The sequence below is a fragment of the Lepisma saccharinum genome, chromosome 12 (genome assembly GCF_977018435.1).
Source record: "Lepisma saccharinum chromosome 12, izLepSacc3.1, whole genome shotgun sequence".
NCBI lineage: Eukaryota > Metazoa > Arthropoda > Insecta > Zygentoma > Lepismatidae > Lepisma > Lepisma saccharinum.
Window position 1 is genome coordinate 21,366,330 of NC_139240.1, and position 21,256 is coordinate 21,387,585.

The 21,256-nt window shown below is 40.3% G+C and overlaps 1 protein-coding gene across 1 annotated transcript in view; it reads right to left on the reverse strand.

Moving 5' to 3' along the window:
- The window catches only part of LOC145996407 (glutathione hydrolase 7-like), a 34,801-nt gene that overhangs the window by 10,908 nt on the left and 2,637 nt on the right, over nucleotides 1-21,256 (reverse strand). The window contains exons 3-5 of the mRNA XM_083132857.1: nucleotides 9,364-9,515; nucleotides 2,659-2,892; nucleotides 1,720-1,895 (exon numbers count right to left, since the gene is read on the reverse strand). Of these exons, the coding sequence (XP_082988983.1) occupies nucleotides 1,720-1,895; nucleotides 2,659-2,892; nucleotides 9,364-9,515 (562 nt within the window). The remainder of the gene's footprint in view (nucleotides 1-1,719; nucleotides 1,896-2,658; nucleotides 2,893-9,363; nucleotides 9,516-21,256) is intronic.

Below are 21,256 nucleotides of genomic sequence, written 5' to 3' on the forward strand. Positions count from 1 at the left end.
ATACAAATGCACATTAAAAACAAAGATTTCAAAAATTATTAAATATCATTTCAGATTAATAGGGTATTAAATGCGTAACCGCTCCTTTCTTTTTATGAACATTTCAAATTGTATTCTGGTCACATTCTGCAACTTACAATTGCCACTTTCAACTGTAATGGAAGTAATTTTCTTTACAGGGGCCTGTAAACCTGAACTGAATTTTCACTTGCCTCAAAACAACTGTAACAAAATGTACACATATGAGGTCTTAACTTATTTACTGATCAATCCTTGTCCAGAAAGTTTGTTCTAGGTCTGCTTTAAGCACAGACAAGCTAATTGCGACTGAACCACTGCAGGGTTCCCACACATCTCCAAATGTATATACTCTGAGCATTCCAAAATCCTCCATTTTTTTCCAGAGTTCTCAACACACCAAACATTATTATTATAAATTTATTTTACAATGGCCTCCTTCATTTCTCCTGCATAGTCATACCATCCTCGCCTTCTTTACTGTTATTATTATTAAAAATGGGATAGATTAATTGGTATCCTGTTGGTTGAGTAAGTAAACTTTTATGCACAGATAGGCTAATTGGGACTGGACCCAATGTATGCCTCCCCCGGGTATTGAACCTGGGACCCTTTCATTGCAAGGCAACTACGCTGATATAGTCATATCACTATATCGGTTATCAGTAAAATTACTGGTAATTTCTTACTGATCTATTTATAAAGAACCTAAAATTTAGTGCAAAATCTTGACATTTTGGAGTGATTTTTATGAATAAAAACATAATCCATATGCCATAGTTTTGTGAAGTAAGTATCTAAATAAGCATTTTCTTTTCAAAGGCAAAACAAATTGCAATCACTTAGCTGAATTTAATCATTATGGAGGTGAATGGACCATTCATATTCTTCAAGGATCATTTGCAATTTGTTGTTGAATCAGTAGCATATTGGTTCCTGGTATCAGCCTATACCTTCAAAAGTAGTTTGTGTGAGGCAAGTTATTGCAGTTTATAATAATTAGTACTGATTAGTTGTAATTATTATCAGCAGTAAAGGTAAAGGTTCCTGTGCACATAGCACCGTGTCATTAAGGCACATTTAGCGGATGTAGGGGGTAGGGCCCCACATATTCTCGATCTTGGCCATTTTTGGAGGTGATGTGATCAGCACCATGCTCCAGCTGCCTTTACCTCCCTCCCCGGGTACCCATTGATTTGAGGCTGGGTTAGTCCCAGAGCTGCTTTAGTGGGGATAAGGCTGGAAAAATTCCGACCTTAAATCACGCTCCACGGGAATCGAACGTGTGAGTCTTCCGCGTTGCAGTCAAGAAGCCCTACTGACTAGATCACTGTGGCTAATATTATTATCAGCGGGTAGGAGTATATTATAGTGTCTCTGACATGCTTCATTGTGATATGTTTATAGATTAGAAGACTTAAAGTGCTTGCATTAGTTTCTCCATGTCTTCCAGTTCTTGTATTAGTTTCTCCAGGAACATGGGAACCCTGCAGTATGTGCTTCCACTGGTGATCAAACCCAGGACCACTTAATTACAACATGAGAATGTTATCGCTAACAATGATTCCTATCTTCCTCTGAAGTACCCAGACACACATGCACGTTCAATTTACTTCCTGATCATAAAGCTTGGATGCATACCAAATACCTGCATGCTTCGTGAAGGCCATCACCACGAAGAGGAAGAGAGTTTCATTTTACCATCAGGACCAGAGTGGGCGATCAGCTCCAGGACATTGGCCACCCGTGGCAGGTGGATCACCTGCTCGTGGGTGTTCAACATTGGAGTAAAGAACGGCTCCAGCTTTCCAACCTCCTCCCGGCTGAGTCTATTGTTCATCGCAGGGATGAGGGACGATGACATTGGAAACCCCAACCTTCATCACATAAGATCAGAGAAGAAAACATTATGAAATGTATGACACTATACATTTTAACTTTTACGCAAATACATTCTTATTTGCATTTAGGGTTACAGTGTCAAACTTTTGATTTCTTGCAAAATTTTCAATTTTTGGGAGCTCATAGAAAAAAAAAACTTTCTACTTAATAAACTCACTAATGAGAAAATTGTCCTTCAATTTACCTGGCACCACACGTAAACATAAGAAATATGTACTACATAGAGGCAAAGCCAGGCCGGCTCGATAGCTCAGTGGTAGAGCAATGCACGATATGCCAGAGACCCAGGTTTGAGTCCTGGTCGACACTGCATTTTTCGCTGCAAATTCTACGTAGTACATCTCACATATGTGAATAATTTAATGAAATAAGAAATATGGTTGAGGTGTCTTATTTCTGCATCAAAGTTGAATAATTATGGAAAAGTATATAAATGGTAATATACAAAATGAAAGAGTATTTATTTCTGAACAAAATGTTTTGAATAATTACATTTGGAATTATAGAACAGAAGTTACAATGCTTTTCATACACTTCTGAAAACACTAAAACCACAGCACACGATTATTGAAAATGGTCGCCACATTTAAAAGCAAGCCGGAAAGAATTTTCAATGACAATTTGGGACACTTGAAGGATATAGAAGTAAGTGGTTGAATTATTAATATTTTTAAAAATAGTGAAGTGACAAATTAATTTAAAATTAGTCGAAATGGTATGGAATGACACTATTACTACCTGCCGAGTTTCACCGACGGCATGACAACATTCTTCCACGGCAGCTTCCCGTACAGCTGGTGCGCCACGGCCAGTCCACGGAGGAAGCCAGGAACGCCCACGGAGAGTCCACCGTGCTGCGGGATGTCCACTGTGAAGTTGTCAGGATCCATGGCAGACGGGGCAGTTTCTCTGAAGTCGATCACATCGAGCACTTGCCTCTTGCGGTGGTCATAAACAAGCATGAAGCCTCCTCTGAAATGGCAACAGTGTTTCTTCAAAACACCCAGAGAAAGCATTTACACACAAAATGAACTTCTGAACATCTACAGTGCCTTTAAAAGGTTTTTTGTGCTCAGGGGCTATTGCTGTTATTTTGCTGTTATTATGTACAAATTTAGTTAACACATACCTACAAAAAGCATGTTCTGTAACATTTATAGTATCTAAAAAAAAAAAGAAAAAGTTTTTTATTTTTCCTCACCGAAACCGTAAATATATAAAATGATCATGTTTTGTTATTGGAGAAATGTGGGATGGCAGGAGAGAAAGTATGGGGGGGGGGCGAACATTTGCACCAATAGAATGCAGCTCAAAGTGTTCCACTTGCTGGCGGAATCAGATATACCTAAATCCTCTACTCAATTACATAGTGGATTTGGTAGCTTTTTAAGCTGAACTTTCATCAAGTTTCTTCTTGGTAAGTACATGGCAGAGCACTGCACTAAAGCTAACTCAATTGTTAATACATGTAAGTTCACAGACAATAAACAGTGATTCTATACAGTGCTTGCCTCAAAAGAGCTTCCAGTTTGACTTTTCACTGTTGACCCACAGCAAGTTATCGACAACAGATCCTGTGCTGTCAGAATATGAAACCTCTCTATCTGCCTGCAGTTGTGTCAAGTGTCGATGTGCACTATTAATGTTGCAACAACTTAAGTACACTTTAGAACAAAGAATTTCTGTGCGATTCATACGCAAAAACAAATTCGAGCAGATGTGTAAGGAGGTAATTTTTAAGTGGCCTTGCTCAATAAGATGTTAAAAATGTGTAGCAGTACAATAAACAAAAATTCAAATCTCAGGGGTTTCATCTTCTCTCCTGGCATGATCCCATTTGCATAGAGGATTCACATCTTTAGTGTGAAATTTGAGACAAAAATGTCAGTGGCAACAATGAATCTGTCCCGCACCAGCCGTGGCCATGAGTTCTAAGGGGCCAGGCTTTGGGCTCGGGCTACAGGATGCATGCTGGTTTGTGTCTCCTGGGGAGAACCACAGCAACTTTTCTTCTGAGATTTCAGCCTGTGTATCGGACTGGTGGCCATCCACTATTGTGAGGAAATTGGGGAGTTACGAATGAGTATTGATTGATTTAGTGTTCTAAGTCCACTTTGTGCACAGCAAGGCTAATCGGGACTGGACCTACAGTTTAAAGTGGGATGCGAACCACTATGTGCCTCCACGAGGTATCAAACCCGGGACTCCTTGATTACAAGGGAACGGCGCTACCAGCATGACATCAGGGATACCCTTATGAATGAGTAGCACAACCATGCCTCGGAAACTTACAAGGACGACTGAGGGTTGTCCTGTTGACCAAATGTCCAAAAAGAAACGTCCGAAGCGGCTGTTAGGAGCCACCCAGTCAGTGCTTGGTAGAAGCGAATGGCTTCGGACGTTTCTTTTATGAGGTTTTAGATTGTGATAAGCACAGTTTTAGATTTGTGTGTGGCCAGAATGACGGTTTTTATAGCTACAATGCGGATTCTTCAGTAAGTGTTTTTACCACAACCTTTAACCTGTATCCTCAACTAACACTTTCTTAACGTATCTATCACCAGCCATATCCAGAATCACCAATATTACCTTTCACTACCCAGGAAGTAGAAAACGAAATAAGCAGCATGAAAATGAAGAAGTCCCCGGGACCAGACGGAATTCCTGTGGAAATAATACAAGAAATCACCCCAGTACTTACGCCTTACATTACTCAACTATTTAATGAGTGCCTTGTTCAGAAGATATTCCCAGAAACCTGGAAGGAAGCAAACTTAATAATCATCAAGAAACATCCAAATAAAGATGAAACCAGGGTCAATTCATACAGACCAATATGCCTTCTCAACGTTTTGGGAAAACTCTTCGAGAAACTTATCCTAAAAAGACTCAAAGAATTTCGCCTGCTCAAACCCATATCAGGGATACAATTTGGGTTCACGAAAGGTAAATGCACTGACGATGCATTACGCCTGCTATCGTCTACAACACAAAACACTCCAAACAAGTACATGGTTGGAATCATGGTGGACATCGCCGGGGCATTTGACAACTTGTGGTGGCCCAGCCTTTTTCAAACACTTAAAAATATGAACTGCCCAGGTACACTCTTCCTACTTCTGAAAAGTTATTTCTCTAACAGAAAAATTAGCATCAAATATCCGGATCTACAAATGAGTAAGATCACGTCAAAAGGTTGTCCTCAGGGTTCCATTCTGGGACCCGAGCTTTGGAATACTAACTTGGAGCCTGCGCTTATGAAACTACAAGACCATCCAGACATAGACCAGATCATAGCTTATGCGGATGACATTATCATGCTCACTTCCGGTAACTCAAGAAGGGAAATCGAAGATAAAGCATCCACTGCAATCAATATGCTATCCAATTGGTGTGATCATGCTAAACTCAAAATAGCTTCGGAAAAGACTCATTATATTATCCTTAAGGGGAAGTTACAAAGAAACCCTCAAATCAAACTCAGAGAAAGAAATTTAAAAAGAGTAAGAGAAGCTAAATACCTTGGCATTACTCTTCAAGAGAAGATGTTTTTTAACAGACACATAGCCCTGGCAACAACCCAGGCCGAAACAACTATAAACAGTCTAGCCACATTGAGTTCAGCAAACTACAACCTTCCACTATCACACATAAAAACATATCTCATTACCATATATAATTCTATTATTTCCTATGGCTCGCCCCTGTGGGCCATGGAAACCAGTAAACAGTACATTAAAAACAGATTGAGATCTTCACAACGCAAAGTGATACTTCGCCTAACGGGTGCATTCAGAACAACCTCAACCCTGGCTCTTCTCATGATTGCGGGCCTACAGCCTATTGAAATCGTTATTAAAACTAGAGCATCAAAGTATTACTTTAGAAATGGACAAGAGGACGAAATCTATAAACTAATTGGAATACGCCCTGCCACGGTACCAGAAATTTACAACCACTTGTTTAGCGTCTGGCAACAGGAATGGACACAAGCTACGCAAGGAAGGAGACTTCACAGCTTCCTTCCAAACATAAAAGAACGACTTTCGATGGACCATTTCCATCCCACGAGAGGTCTCATACATTTCCTAACGGGACACGGTCCCTACGGTCAACACCTAAATAAGCACAACCTCAGACAGACTGATAAATGCCTGAAATGTAAAACCGAGACGGACACACCGGAACATAAAGCCTTCTTTTGCCAGACATCAAACAAACAAATCGAAGATTTAAGACAAAAGCTACCAAACTTCAACACGTACCAGTTAATAAGAAATCCCGAGCACTTTACGTCACTAAACGACTTAACAAACCTGGTGTCGAAAGAGGAACATTCCCTCTTCAAATCCGGCATCACTCACCTCCCCATTCAACCCCTACCTCCGGAATGTAATATACCCCCCAGAAGATCACAAAGAATCCACCTTCGACAAACTCAACAACAGGACATCCCTCCTTAGGACTAAGATCACCAAGAGGATAATGAAGCAGAACCTCCCACAGGAACATCAAGAAGGAGACACTAATACAGAAGACAGTGATACGCCAAAACGAAAAAAGGTTACGTCTCCCCGGAGAAAGGCAAAGGATAACACTGCAAGGACTCGACCTAGGAACCAACCGAATTTAACCAAGATTCTTCTTTTTCGTTTCTTTCTTAAATTGTAATCTTACACCCCCTTCTTTATTCTCGTTACTAAACACACTGCAAACTTCTCTCACTGATTCTTGACAATTCTCTATATTTCCACTACCGAACGTACTAATGTACCCGATACTTCCCAGGAAATCCCTCCCTACTTCTTCCCTTCCTGATGATGTCCCGGGTACCAACCGTCGTACCGATGTTCATCCCAGTCCGACCAACTCTTGCTGGTCTCCCGCAAGTCTCCTTGCATCAGGTACCACTCGTTCTTTCATATCTCTTCCTACTATTAATACGTACATCTCAAAGCCAATAATACTCTCACTATCTCAAACATAACATACTAGAACATAGACCCTGCTTAACATTCATAGAATCGTGTTAATGTCCATTCCTCATCTCATCCATTAACACTAATGCACACGACACACAATAAAACTTATCCTAAGAAAACACTACCCACCCAATTACACACTTATGTAATTTCGTATCTGTGATCATAAATAATATTAATGTTAAACACTAACACTTATTTACTTCCTACTATTTCTAACCTTTATCTTAATCTTCTTACCTTGTAGAATGATGTGAAACCAAATTTGTTCAGGAAAACCGAACAAATTTGGTTCTTCACACTGGGACATTCTTGCCAATGTCACAGTGAATTATTGTAATTAAAAAAAAATAATGGAAATCAAGGATGAATCAAAGAAAAGCGGGGGAATCCGTAAAAAATTCACGGAACTGACGCCCTGGGTTAATTTTCAGGTACCAGGGCATAAGCACATACCTCCGAAAGTAGCTTGACTACTTTTATCCGTATACATAAAAAAAAATAATAATCGTTCTATGTAACCATATCTTGTATACTGTTTAGGAAATAAAATTCTTTGTATTTCTTTTCTTAACGTGACACCATGTTTGGTGCCTAAGAATACGCATTAATCTGAAGAAGGAGGCAGTCTTGACCTCTGAAACGTTGTTTTGATCGACAAATCGTACTCACACACGTAAGTAATTGATCTTAGATCTTTTTAGTTCTTTATTATTTAGCTATTAGTAATGCGCACATCACAATAAGTTACAGGTAAGGATTCACACCCAGGAGCCCGTTGTCATAGCACACCTTGCTAACCACATTGTCACAGAGTTTGGCCAAAAACCTTTTGAAGGCACCGTATATAAACACAATGGAATTTTCATTAACTCAAAACTAGTTTAATGCATCTCTTTTTAATAATTTAAATGTCCTCTTATCTGCAGTGCAGCGTTAAACCTTATAAAGATATGGTCTGACAAACAGATTACCAAAAAACTTTTAAAAGGAGCTTATACAAAAACCAAAACATGATACTGAATTAGGGTTGAGCCGACATTGATTCCAATGTATCGGATTGGCTGATACTAGCAGTATCGGTATCAGAAAGTATCAGTTGAATATGTAATTACTAGACCTTGGATTTTTAGGTTCTAAAAAGTGTGCTTTTGGGTCACTAAAATAGGCTCGAAAAATCCTAAAATAGGTTCGAAAAACCTTAAAAGAGGTTCTAAAAACCCTAAAATAGGTCCTAAAAATCCTAAAAATTTGAAATAGGTTCAAAAAAATTTAAAATACTTAGTTCAACATTCCTGAAAAAATTTTGATTAGGTAAAGTCACCAGCAATGATGGGATACCTATATCCTGAAATACACACTATCTTGCATAACGTTGTGTGTGTTGCCTAACCTTTCGACGATGGCAGAAAATACCATTGGAAATTTGCTATTAAAATTCACTCCTTGCCGTATAGTTAGGCAAAAATATTTCTTCATGTCATCCACAGTCAAACTACTCAATTTTGTCTGTGAGGATCATCTTATATGCTGAAAATAATATTTCAACAAAACAGTCAGTGGTGCAAACATCAATGTTGAAATGTTAGTTTGCAAAGCGTGAATGTCACAAAGCACCGAAGTGATGCGAAAGTGAGCAAGACCACACAGATCAGAAGTTTGCACTTTGGATTGTACAGGTAACAGTGGCACCAGACAATTTTGCATTGCTTAGAGCTTTGAAAAATCACCATGGACTTGGAGGAAGGGAAATCGACAGAGAGTACCCTTCAAACACTTCGTCATTGAATTTTTCCGTAACCAAACAAAGCAAATGCGTCTGTGTGACATAAAAATCCTCTAAAACCTTTAAAAACATATAAAAACCTAAAAAAAGGCTTGATTTAGGTGCATAAACCTAAAACAGGTTCTAACAAGCAAAATAGGTTTTTTAGGCACTATAAAACTTCATCAGTCATTGCGTTTTTTAACAAAACTGACATAACTTATTATTTCTGACATACCTGTAAAGGAAAAAATAGGTTAAAAACCTAAAATCCGAGGTATAGTAATTACCAATACTGGCTGATACTTTTCCAACATTTTGATTGTTCACAGTATGCACAAAAATGTTCTGCGACACTTTCACAGCTGGCTAATTATCCCAGAAGTTATGCAAAATTCTTAGTTTCCAGTGCACCAATATCATGTGAAAAGAACGTATTTTGGGCTTACATAACAGGTATTTTAATACTGTGATGTATTTTTTTTTAATTTTTAAAGAAAAACTCTGATCAATTGGAGTGGAATACACACCTGCTAATATTAATTAGTATTTTGAACAACTTTTAATTATTAGAATTTTCAAGCATCAGTACGGGTGGAAATCGGTAAGAGTGTTGATTCAAAGCGGTACCAGCTTGATCCAACGTTACATTATATTGAATTTGACACGGGATTTCAAAATACCAAAGAAACTCACCCTCCAAGGCCTGTAACGTGCGGCTGAACAACCCCCATGCACAGAGTGCTGGCCACAGCTGCATCGACAGCATTTCCACCTTCTTTAAGGATCTGAGTTCCTACCAGGGAACACTCTTTGCTGTCTGTTGCAACACTGCCATGAGGAGTAACCTGCAACAAAACAATAAAGTTGAAAAGGTATTAGCTAATTCATGATGGATGTGGTAAATGCTTGTAAGGATCCGCCCTGGATCGTACTTGGTTCGATGGGTCTATTGAGCCTTGGCTTCACGCTCAGTATCTCTTCGGGGCTTGAGTCTCCTCGGCTCAAGGTTCGGGTTAATCCGGCTGCTTCAGTCCTCGATGTAAGGTCCCTCATAAATCTGGGTCAAAGGTTCTCAATCTACTTATAGATCTTGACCAACATTCTATAAGCAATCGACAATCCTTCAGCCCACTAGGTTCTGTCGATATCCAGTTAAGTATCCAACTTCCTTTTCTCTTTTCAGCCTCTGACCAGAGAACCGAAAATTAATCCGTGACCACAGAATAAGAAAAGGTGTACCCTGACCAGGGTCACACACGTTGACTACCTACAGTCTATCGGCCGATCCCGAATTCCGGTATATCTTAAGACAATCACAACCCTCTCAATTATATCTCCTGACCAGGAGCATAGAACCGAGAGAACATAAGCCTTCTGACCAGAAGAGCTAAGTAATTGTCCTAAGGTAATCCCAGAATTAACTAATTCCTTATAACAAAGTGAAAGTAAACACAGAAGTTCGAGCGTTGAAAGAAAAGGCGTTCCGTATTTATAAGAAGTTCGAATACAAAGGCCAAGGGACACCGAGCTTCGCATTTCTCGGTGCCGTGAAGGATTTACCAACTTTTATCTTAACATCAATTTTACATTACAATAAAATACATATTAATAAAATATCAATGAGGAACATAATTAGTTACATGTAAAAATTACTATTTTTACCCTTTTGTGAATAATGAATATGCAATATAATTTTAAATGTTACACTCAGCATTTAATTTGACCAGGGAGTATGGCTTCTTCCAACTCCCCTCTCTCCCTGCAACGGCCACGCGAAATGACAACAAAGAAAAGAAAGAAAATTTCCAACGTCAAAATGTTAAGCAAGAAAAATATTTATATACAGGTTTTGTCTTGCGCGGCCATAACTTTCTTATGCGTTATCGTAACTAAATTCTGATTACACTGTCTTGCAGTAAAAGAATCAGGGATTATTATGATATTAGTGTAATTATTGTCCGCCAAGGGACACGACAGATATAGCTTTGGAAAGACAACTTAATCTTTCGTCTTTTCCCGGTGACAACGTTTTCATAAAGTTGAGTCTGCCGGGCTCTTACACAATAGTGTTAGCTTTCTTGCATTGTTGTCACCGATAATAAACTTCCAGCTCAACTTGCTGGCAGAAAGAAACAAACTCTTGGAACTTAAATTTAACATCAGGATATATAGTTTATATACGAGGTGTGTTCCACATTCCTTGGTAATTAAACATTAACACATAAAATTTATAAGTACCAAACAAAGAAAAATATTATGTTTATATACATCTTTGTAACGTGAACACTGCTATACGTTACAATTGCCCCGCTTCCTACGAGAAAATTTGAACAATTTTCTCTTTCACAGAAAAATTGTGAAAATTTTCAAAACTTCACTTAATGTTCATAAACAATTCACTGGCAAGTCTTGAGGTTCCACACTAGTCACAAGAAATCTGGCTTTCTCCGAGTATTTCCCTCCGTCGTTCCTGGGAACAGGTGAACTTCTTTAGGTTCTGGTAGTTAACCCGATCTACAGGCTCCTTTGTAGACGGCTGCAGGAGAAGTGCGGAGTTGTCCTTCATCTGGGTAGCGATGTATGGACCGACGTACACCTCGAAGAGTTTGGAGATGGTTTGGAGATGACTGGAGCTCAGATCTCCTTCCTTCAGGGTCAGGGCTTGTCCTTGATTCTTCACTCTTCTCCTCTTCTGTTGGGCCTTTTCTCTCCCTTGAGCTTGATATAATTTAAAAGCCCAAGTCGTCTTCTCATCCTGTGGTACAGGCCAATAAAACCTTTCATGAGGTTCCTCCGGGATGGCTCTATTGAAGAAAAGTTCAGAAGGAGCATATCCCGTAACTGAGGAAACCAAATTGTTCAGTAACCAAACCACATCATTGATGAAGGTGGCCCAACGAGTATGCTCTCTGTAGCAAAACAGCCGCAAAAGACGGACGACTTCTTGGTTAATTCTCTCTACCACATTACTGCTGGGATGATAGGCTGTAGTGCAGACATGAGTAATGCCCTTCCTTTTCATATACTCGCTCCAGGTTGTCGAAGTGAACTGGGTGCCTTGGTCTGAGAGGATGACTTTTACTCGAGGGTAGTGAGCAAAATACGTCTTCTCCAATAAGTTCACGATCTCCTGAGATGTAGCTCTCCTCAGAGGATAGGCCGAAACGAATTTTGTGCCAATGTCAATGGCGGTAAAAATGTAGGAGAACCCATGGGAAGTTGGTAGCTGACCTATAATATCAATAGACAGCATCTCATGAGGATCCTTGGGTGAAATGTGAAGCTTCTCTCTCAGGATTCCTATCTTATCCATTTTTGTCTTGGCACACATCTCACAATCCTTAACATACCGAGTAACATCCCCGGATAGTTTGGGCCAAAAATATCTATATTTTATTTTAGCTTTGGTTTTTGTAATGCCAAAGTGTCCTAGGTTATCGTGATTTTCCCTAAGTATCTGGGAAACAAATATTGCCGGCACACAAAGCTTCCAAATAATGGATTCACCCTGAACTCTCCTGAACAATAAACCTCCATGTACACAATAATTCTTCCTAGTTCTACCTTGAGTAATGGTATCAGTCTCTTCTGGAACTTCCAAGATCTTCAAGATGCTTTGACAAAACAAGTCCTCTCTCTGAGCTTCAATCCACTTCTCCAGTTCCTCAGTTTCTTCCCGTTCTTGCCAAATATAGTTCACCTTAAAAAGTGTCTTCGGACTCTCCTTCTGGTGAACCGGACACAGGATACCGGGAAAGAGTGTCAGCTATCTCATTATCCTTTCCTCTGACGTAAATAATCTGGAATTGGTAAGCCTGTAGTTTCAAAGCCCATCTAGTTAACCTGCTATTAAGATCCTGAGAGTTTTTTAACCAGACGAGTCCCTTGTGGTCTGAGTATATTTTAAATGATTGGCCTTTTAGATAAACCGAAAATTTCTCCACACCAAAAATGATACTCAGACACTCCAGTTCATGGATGGAATAGTGTCTCTCATTGTTTCTCAACTTTCAACTTGCATATTGGATAACATTTACAATTTTCTTGCCACCTTCTGGTTCTTGGAACAATATGCAGCCTAACCCTTTAGCAGAGGCGTTGCACTGTAGACAAAAGCTTAAATTAAAATCTGGCTGAGACAATGCACCAGTAGTAACTAACGTAATCTTAATTTTCTGGAACGCCTGTTCTTCCTCTTCACCCCAGCTCCACTTAACATCCTTCCTTAGGAGGTGACTTAAGGGTTCTACATCCTGTGCTAATCCAGGGTAAAATTTTCTTCTCCAATTAGCAAGACCTAAGAACTTCCGGAGGTCCTTCCTACAAGTCGGTCGAGGAAATCTCAAAATGGCTTCATTACCAGCGGGGTCAGGATTTACTTCCTCTCCTGATACTATATGCCCTAAAAAGCGAATCTCCTTTTTGACAAATTCCATTTCCTTAATTTAATGGTCATTCCACATTCTCTCAATCGTTCTATGACCAATTGTAAATGCTGTAAATGCTCTAGAAGCATCTTGGAGTGAACAAGTAAATCATCCAGATACACGGTCAGATACTCCTCACTCTCTGGACCAAAATATTTGTGCATGACTGAGACAAAAGTGCTGACAGCATTCGAAAGTCCAAAAGGCACCCGAGTAAATTCATATAAGCGACCTCGATAAGAAAAAGCGGTGTATTTTCTGTGGCTAGGGTGTATTTTACCTGAAGGTAGCCAGATGCGAGATCCAAGCTGGAAAAGTACCTGGATCCTCGGAAACGTTGCAAAGACTCATGGATGGGTTCGACGGAACTTCTTGGAACTATCATTTTGTTGTTGAGCTGGCGAAAATCAATGCACGGGCGTATTTGTCCTTGGGGTTTATCCACTACAATTAAAGGATTCAAATAGGCAGAATTCGAAGGTTGAATGACTCCCCATTCCTTCCATAGATTTAGTTCCTTTTCTAAAGCTTCACGCTTGGCAACAGGGATCGAATAAGGCTTCCTAAACACTGGCTCTAAATCCTTCAACCATATCTCACACTGAACGTCTCTAGCACAGCCAGGTCTTTCTGAAAATACATGGTGATATTTCATAAGCAAATGGAACAAACTATCCTGTTCACTCTTGGACAAGAACTGACTTTCTTCAACCTTTTCCCTAATTTTATCTTCACTGGCACTCCACTTATCCAACACAGCGACGTTTACTCTGGCTTCCTTGCCTCCATCGTAATCTATATTAACAGTGAGTGGGGTGCAGCTACTTTGCAGTGTCAACTCGTTCTCCAACAAACAGATATTGGCTCCATAGGGCTTAAGAAATGGCATGCCCAGTAAAAAATCAACACCTAACTTCTTTATCACAAATACTTCAGTGTTCAACTCCTGGTCTCTAAATTTAATGCTAATATCCCTTCTCCCACAAATCCTTATCTGATTCGAACCGGTTACTCCAACTATTCGAATTTCTGGATCCTTCTGTAGTTTCATTCCCCTGTACTTCTCAAGTAGTTCCATCCAAATGTCGAAATTTAACAACGAAGCCTCGCTCCCAGTGTCGAGTAAGCAAACGACAAGAATGTCTGCAACTTGAGCTTTAACTTTGGGCGTACTATGGAAAGTAGTTAATTCAACAGACCTCTTAATCCCTTCTTCCACAGCTTTCTCTTCTATTTTGGTTAAGGAGTAGCTGTAATGGATTTCGTAAGCCCTGTTAAAAGTTTCGCCATTGGATACTAATCGTTCCTTACTACTTCCTTGCCCAAGCGGAATGGAACTTAAGCAAGATTCCCATTTAAACCTTGGTTAGTGGGAACTACTGGAGCGCTCCAATAGAACTGATGAGTCTGATCAACAGCTTGTTGTTGATCAAAGGTCCTCGGTAACTCTGATTCATATGTCTGAGATCCTGAAGTCACGAATTGCCGGTTAGGAGAATTATAGACTCTTCTTCGAGGAGGAGATGCTGAGTTTCTTCTTCTCTCGACGTAACCTCCTTCTGGTGCTCTCGTCACGGGATCAGATCTGGGTTCTTGTCTATCAGGCCGACCTCTATACCACGTCCTTCCTCTAAACTCCCTAGTTTGACGGTAACCATTATTACCTGTCCTTGGTTCCTCACGGTTACGGACGTTGTTGTTAATATTTCTTCCCGCAGGTCCGTGGTTTTCTCGGATGACTTGTCTCACTGCTGTATTTCTCTGTATTGGTTGCTGATTTCTAAACCTTCCATTATTACTGTTCCCAGCTTCATTTCTCTTGAACCAATCTGCTCTCCAGCTTTCGGCCTCCTCATTCACTTCATATCTCTTCAGGAATGCCGCTAACTCTTCCATTGTCTTTGATGGGTTAACGAGGCAAAGTTGTCTGACTTTATAAGACATCTGTTTAATTATCAAATTCAAGACCTCACTTTCTATGAGTACTGGAGAAAGATTCTTAAACCCAGCATAGATTCCCCACTCATACTCTTCCATGGTTTGATTGGAGCCTTTAGTGTACTTTCTATTTCTCAAGACGTCCAATTGTCTTTGTTTTGCTTCCTCTGAAGCAAATGTAGCAGTGAACTTTTTACAAAATCCATTGTAGTCCCTAAACTCTTCATAATGGGCCTGGAACCAATGCTCGGCTTGTCCGGTAAACAATCTGGATAGTAACTGGAGACGATATTTCTCTGGAACTTGCATAAGCTCAAAGTTAACATTTAGTTCCTTCAAATACTTCTGTGCACTTTGAGCTTCAATGTTACCACTGAACTTAGGAGGTTGATTTAAGTCAGATATTCGAGGTAATTTGACATATCGTCCTCCGATCTTTTTATCTAATTCCGAATCTGAAGATGGAGTTGAGTTCCTTCCAGGTTTCTGCCTCTTCCGACGAATCCTTCCCGGTGGTCTTTCGTCCTCGGAAGAGGAATCACAAGAAGGTCTCTTCCGATTTTTTTCTGTCTTCGAGGTTTTCCCAAACCTACCCGCATCAGAGTTTCCAATGGAGGTCAAAACTTTACCGTGATTAATTCTTTCTTCCATACCTCGAACAATTAGATCTTCCACTGTGGGCCTATCATTATTCTTCCTCGAGATCTTTCTCTTACTCGGAGATCCGCGTGCACCCTCACACTCAACGTAATCTGACGTCTCTCCAGCTGACTGATGGTTACCAAAGCCATATGGTGACTTAACAGCGGTTTCTTGTTGAGATGGATCTACGTTAAGTTCTTGAAGCCTGTCTCTCAGGGAGCTTATGTTTTGTTCCACGTTTAATTTCAGCTGACGTAACTCGGTGGCCACACAAGTGTTATTCTTTGCAATGTTATCCACTTCTTCACGAACGCTGGTTATATTGTGGGTTACTTCTTCACGGAAGCTAAAAATACTAGTATTTATCTCTTCACAAAAAGAGGAAACCTTACTCTCTCCTTGACGTAGTTCTTCACCAAAATTCTCTAACCTCTCGAAGCACTCAGCAACCTTAGAACTTACTTCCTCATTTTTCCCTAGATAAGCAGTCATCTGTTCCTTAATCTCGGTTACACTCACTCCCAGAGTGTCCATGGAACGGGTAAATCCTTCCATTTCACGCTCTCGCTCAACTGTAAGCGTTGTGTGGAGTACCTCCCACTTCTCATTATTTTGGGACAGTTCCTTGCTTAGAGTTTCATGCAGATGTTTCCACCGTTCTTCATTTTCCGATCTATCAGCTTGCAGCTTTCTTTCTTCTTCTGCTTTCTCTTCTTGTCGCTTTCTTTCTTCTTCTGCTTTCTCTTCTTGTCGTTTTCTTTCTTCTTCTGCTTTCTTTTCTTGTCACTTTCTTTCTTCTTCTGCTTTCTCTTCTTGCCGCTTTCTTTCTTCTTCTGCTTTCTCTTCTCTTAATATACTCCAGAACTGTTGAAATCTGTTCTCTTCAGCAATTTTTTTTAGCTTTCTCTTCCGCCTTCCGAGCTTTCACCTCTGCAGTCTTTTCGATTTGACGTTTTCGTTCTTAATCTGCTTTCTCTTCTTGTCGTTTTCTTTCTTCTTCTGCTTTCTCTTCTTGCCGCTTTCTTTCTTCTTCTGCATTCTCTTCTTGCTGCTTTCTTTCTTCTTCTTGTCATTTTCTTTCTTCTTCTGCTTTCTCTTTTTTTCTTTCCTTTTTTCCATTTCGGACCAAACTGTCAATCACGGAGGAAGTTCAATAGCAGGTTCCTTATTCTCATCTTCATTGCCCTGGCAACCTTTACACCGGACAACATCTAAATTTTGCCCTTCCACGGTTTCAGTCTCAAATTCGCAAACGAAATGCTTCCACTGGCTGCAGGAAATGCACCTAAATGCCCCCTTATCTTCATCTTGATCGGAGCAACAATCAAAGTGCAAAATCCCGTGTTCCTCTACAATCGTCGGCAATGAATTGCGTTTAGACTTAATTGTTGCCATCTCGATGTTTCGTAATTTCTGAACAACCACCAGATATATACTTCGAGCCCCAAACGTTGCAGCGCCACTTGTAAGGATCCGCCCTGGATCGTACTTGGTTCGATGGGTCTATTGAGCCTTGGCTTCACGCTCAGTATCTCTTCGGGGCTTGAGTCTCCTTGGCTCAAGGTTCGGGTTAATCCGGCTGCTTCAGTCCTCGATGTAAGGTCCCTCGTAAATCTGGGTCAAAGGTTCTCAATCTACTTATAGATCTTGACCAACATTCTATAAGCAATCGACAATCCTTCAGCCCACTAGGTTCTGTCGATATCCAGTTAAGTATCCAACTTCCTTTTCTCTTTTCAGCCTCTGACCAGAGAACCGAAAATTAATCCGTGACCACAGAATAAGAAAAGGTGTACCCTGACCAGGGTCACACACGTTGACTACCTACAGTCTATCGGCCGATCCCGAATTCCGGTATATCTTAAGACAATCACAACCCTCTCAATTATATCTCCTGACCAGGAGCATAGAACCGAGAGAACATAAGCCTTCTGACCAGAAGAGCTAAGTAATTGTCCTAAGGTAATCCCAGAATTAACTAATTCCTTATAACAAAGTGAAAGTAAACACAGAAGTTCGAGCGTTGAAAGAAAAGGCGTTCCGTATTTATAAGAAGTTCGAATACAAAGGCCAAGGGACACCGAGCTTCGCATTTCTCGGTGCCGTGAAGGATTTACCAACTTTTATCTTAACATCAATTTTACATTACAATAAAATACATATTAATAAAATATCAATGAGGAACATAATTAGTTACATGTAAAAATTACTATTTTTACCCTTTTGTGAATAATGAATATGCAATATAATTTTAAATGTTACACTCAGCATTTAATTTGACCAGGGAGTATGGCTTCTTCCAACTCCCCTCTCTCCCTGCAACGGCCACGCGAAATGACAACAAAGAAAAGAAAGAAAATTTCCAACGTCAAAATGTTAAGCAAGAAAAATATTTATATACAGGTTTTGTCTTGCGCGGCCATAACTTTCTTATGCGTTATCGTAACTAAATTCTGATTACACTGTCTTGCAGTAAAAGAATCAGGGATTATTATGATATTAGTGTAATTATTGTCCGCCAAGGGACACGACAGATATAGCTTTGGAAAGACAACTTAATCTTTCGTCTTTTCCCGGTGACAACGTTTTCATAAAGTTGAGTCTGCCGGGCTCTTACACAATAGTGTTAGCTTTCTTGCATTGTTGTCACCGATAATAAACTTCCAGCTCAACTTGCTGGCAGAAAGAAACAAACTCTTGGAACTTAAATTTAACATCAGGATATATAGTTTATATACGAGGTGTGTTCCACATTCCTTGGTAATTAAACATTAACACATAAAATTTATAAGTACCAAACAAAGAAAAATATTAAGTTTATATACATCTTTGTAACGTGAACACTGCTATACGTTACATGCTGTTTAAGAATTACTTACGAGAAATATAGTATTTCCATGTTACACAATTTAATGGTGATTTCCGATTGGATTGAATTGAATTGCAATTAATTTGGTGTTCTAAGTCCACTTTATGCACAGTAAGGCTAATTGGGACTGGACCTACAGTTTAAATTGCGATCCGAAGCACTATGTGCCTCCACCAGGAATCGAACCCGGGACCCCTTGATTACAAGGTGATGATGCTACCACTGCGCCATCAGGGAGGCCCATTTCCGATTGGAAATTACCATTAAATTGTGCAATGCGGAAATACGATATTTCACGTAAGTAATTAGCTAATGTTAGAGGTTATGTAATAACATATAGTAGGCAGAATTACAATGAAGTTACACAAGTGAATTTCAAGGTCAAGCAAATAAACCCCCTCCACCAACAAACATATACGTTCATATAAAAGTAATATCCCTTTTGCACATTTGTAGTTATCTTTCCACTATATTAAACCTGCATGACTTGATGAAGGTGACGATGAAATAAGAGTTGAAAGGAAAACACTCAAGCATGTTACTTTTATGTCTATCATTTACAATAATTACTACAGAAATTATGCACAAACCCAGCCACAATATGTGCATTACAGAGCAATAACAAGCATAAATGTAATGCATTTTCCTAGGTTATTAGAAAACAAAACCCTCTGTCACTTATGTGTGTATTTGTGTGCCACATCAGTGGTAATTTTGCCTATTCAACTCCATTGCACAGAAGCCTCGTGCACCAGTAAACTCGTTCTTGGTGGAACTTTCCCACCTACGCTTTTCAAACTTGGTGTGGAATTAAAAAAAGATCATAGCTCAAGCACTACTTGTCGTAGACAGATGAAATCAATTCTGTTCTTCTCAGAATGACACAGCTTTTAGAAAAGGTGAAATTGTGCCTCCCAATAATGAGTGTTCAAGAAAGAAGAAGAAAATTCAAAATCTTCAAAAAAAAAATGTTTTTGGCACAATAACAATGCACAATACACAATTTTGCACATGTAGATCATATAATATGGAGCGATCTGGCAACGATGAAAGACTTAATAAATAGCACCACATAAAATCACTCACTATATTCACTATAACACATATCTGTGGAGTAGGAACAACAGAAAGCGTTCATAAAGTACACACTCTTCATAAATAAATACAAACTTTTACACTGTTAAATGAGGGGTACATTGTGTACTTTAAAGTAGTAAAAGACATGATTGTAATTAATTATAAATTACAGATTTTTGCAAATTTATGGAATGTAGACGAATTGAATTGTTGTTTTTAAGTCCATTTTATGCACAGAAAGGCTAATCAGTACTGGACCTACAGTTTAAAGTGGGATCTGAACACTACAGGGTCTGTAAAAAAAGTAATTAGACCAAAAAAAAAAAAAGTAAAGCGTTCCCCTGTGCTTAGCACCACGCCATGAAGGCGTATAGGGGGTGTGGGGGTAACGCCCCACACTTTCTTGATCCGGTCGTGAGTGGGGGTGATGTGATCAGCATCACGCCCCTGACCGCCTTTACCCCCCAGGTTTCCCAGGTACCCATGTTATTCGACGCTGGGTGGGCGCCGGGGCCGCTTCCAACGTTAGCAAAGTTCCCGGATTTGAACCGGCCGAGGATCGAACCCGGGACCTTTAGCATGGTAGTCACACGCGTTACCGACTGAGCCACCGCGGCCAAAATGAGACCAAATTTGGGGGAAAAAAATCTATTGAAGATATCGCTACAAATCATTAACATGTTTCAAAATAGGACCATTGGGCGTCGACACACTTCTGTCAACGAGTTTTCCACGCTTGGAAGGCTTCCTGGAAGTCCTTTTCCGGAATGTCCTTCAAGCAGCACGTCGAAGCTGCTTTGACCTCTGGTACGGTCCCATGGCAGTGTTTTCTTTTGAGGGCTTTCTTCACTCGGGGGAACAGGAAAAAGTCCGCCGGGGCCAGATCGGGACTGTAGGGGGGCTGGGGAAGTGTTGTGATGCCGTTCCGGGCCAGGTAGTCGTTGACCATGAAGCAGGTGTGGCTTGGTGCATTGTCGTGATTCAGCCTCCAATTGGCACAGATTTTTCTCATCTGCAAACCCTCGGTAATGATGGTGTGCACAGTCATTTTATCAATTCTTACGCAGTCTGCAATCATCCGAACACTTAACCGCCGGTCTGAGTTCAACACATCAAGCACACGTTGCACATTGTCCTCGGTTCTTCTCGTGGACGGGCATCCCGCGTGGGGTTCGTCTTCCACACTCTCTCGACAGTCTTTGAAGCACTTGTGCCATCTCAAAACAGCAGCTTTGGATAGGCTTTCACTCCCGAACACTTACTGGATCATGGCCAACGTCTCCATAGCAGATTTTCCGAGTCCCACACATAATTTAATGGCGTAGCGCTGTTCAATGGCACATTGCATTTTTAAGTTTCGACCGAGCCTATAGACAGGGGTCCACTTAAACCACGATACGAACCGCACGGAAGATCGTAGGCGACTGACGCTAGGTGCGTTTTGAAGCTTACTTGCCCTCCATTGAACCAACCTGGAGCGAGCGCACTGCAACGTACAGGCGCTTCAAATAAAAATTGGTCTCATTACTTTTTATACAGACCCTGTATGTGCCTCCACCGGTTATCGAACCTGGGACCCCTTGATTACAAGGCGAGGATGCTACCACTGCGCCATCGGAATGTAGACAACACA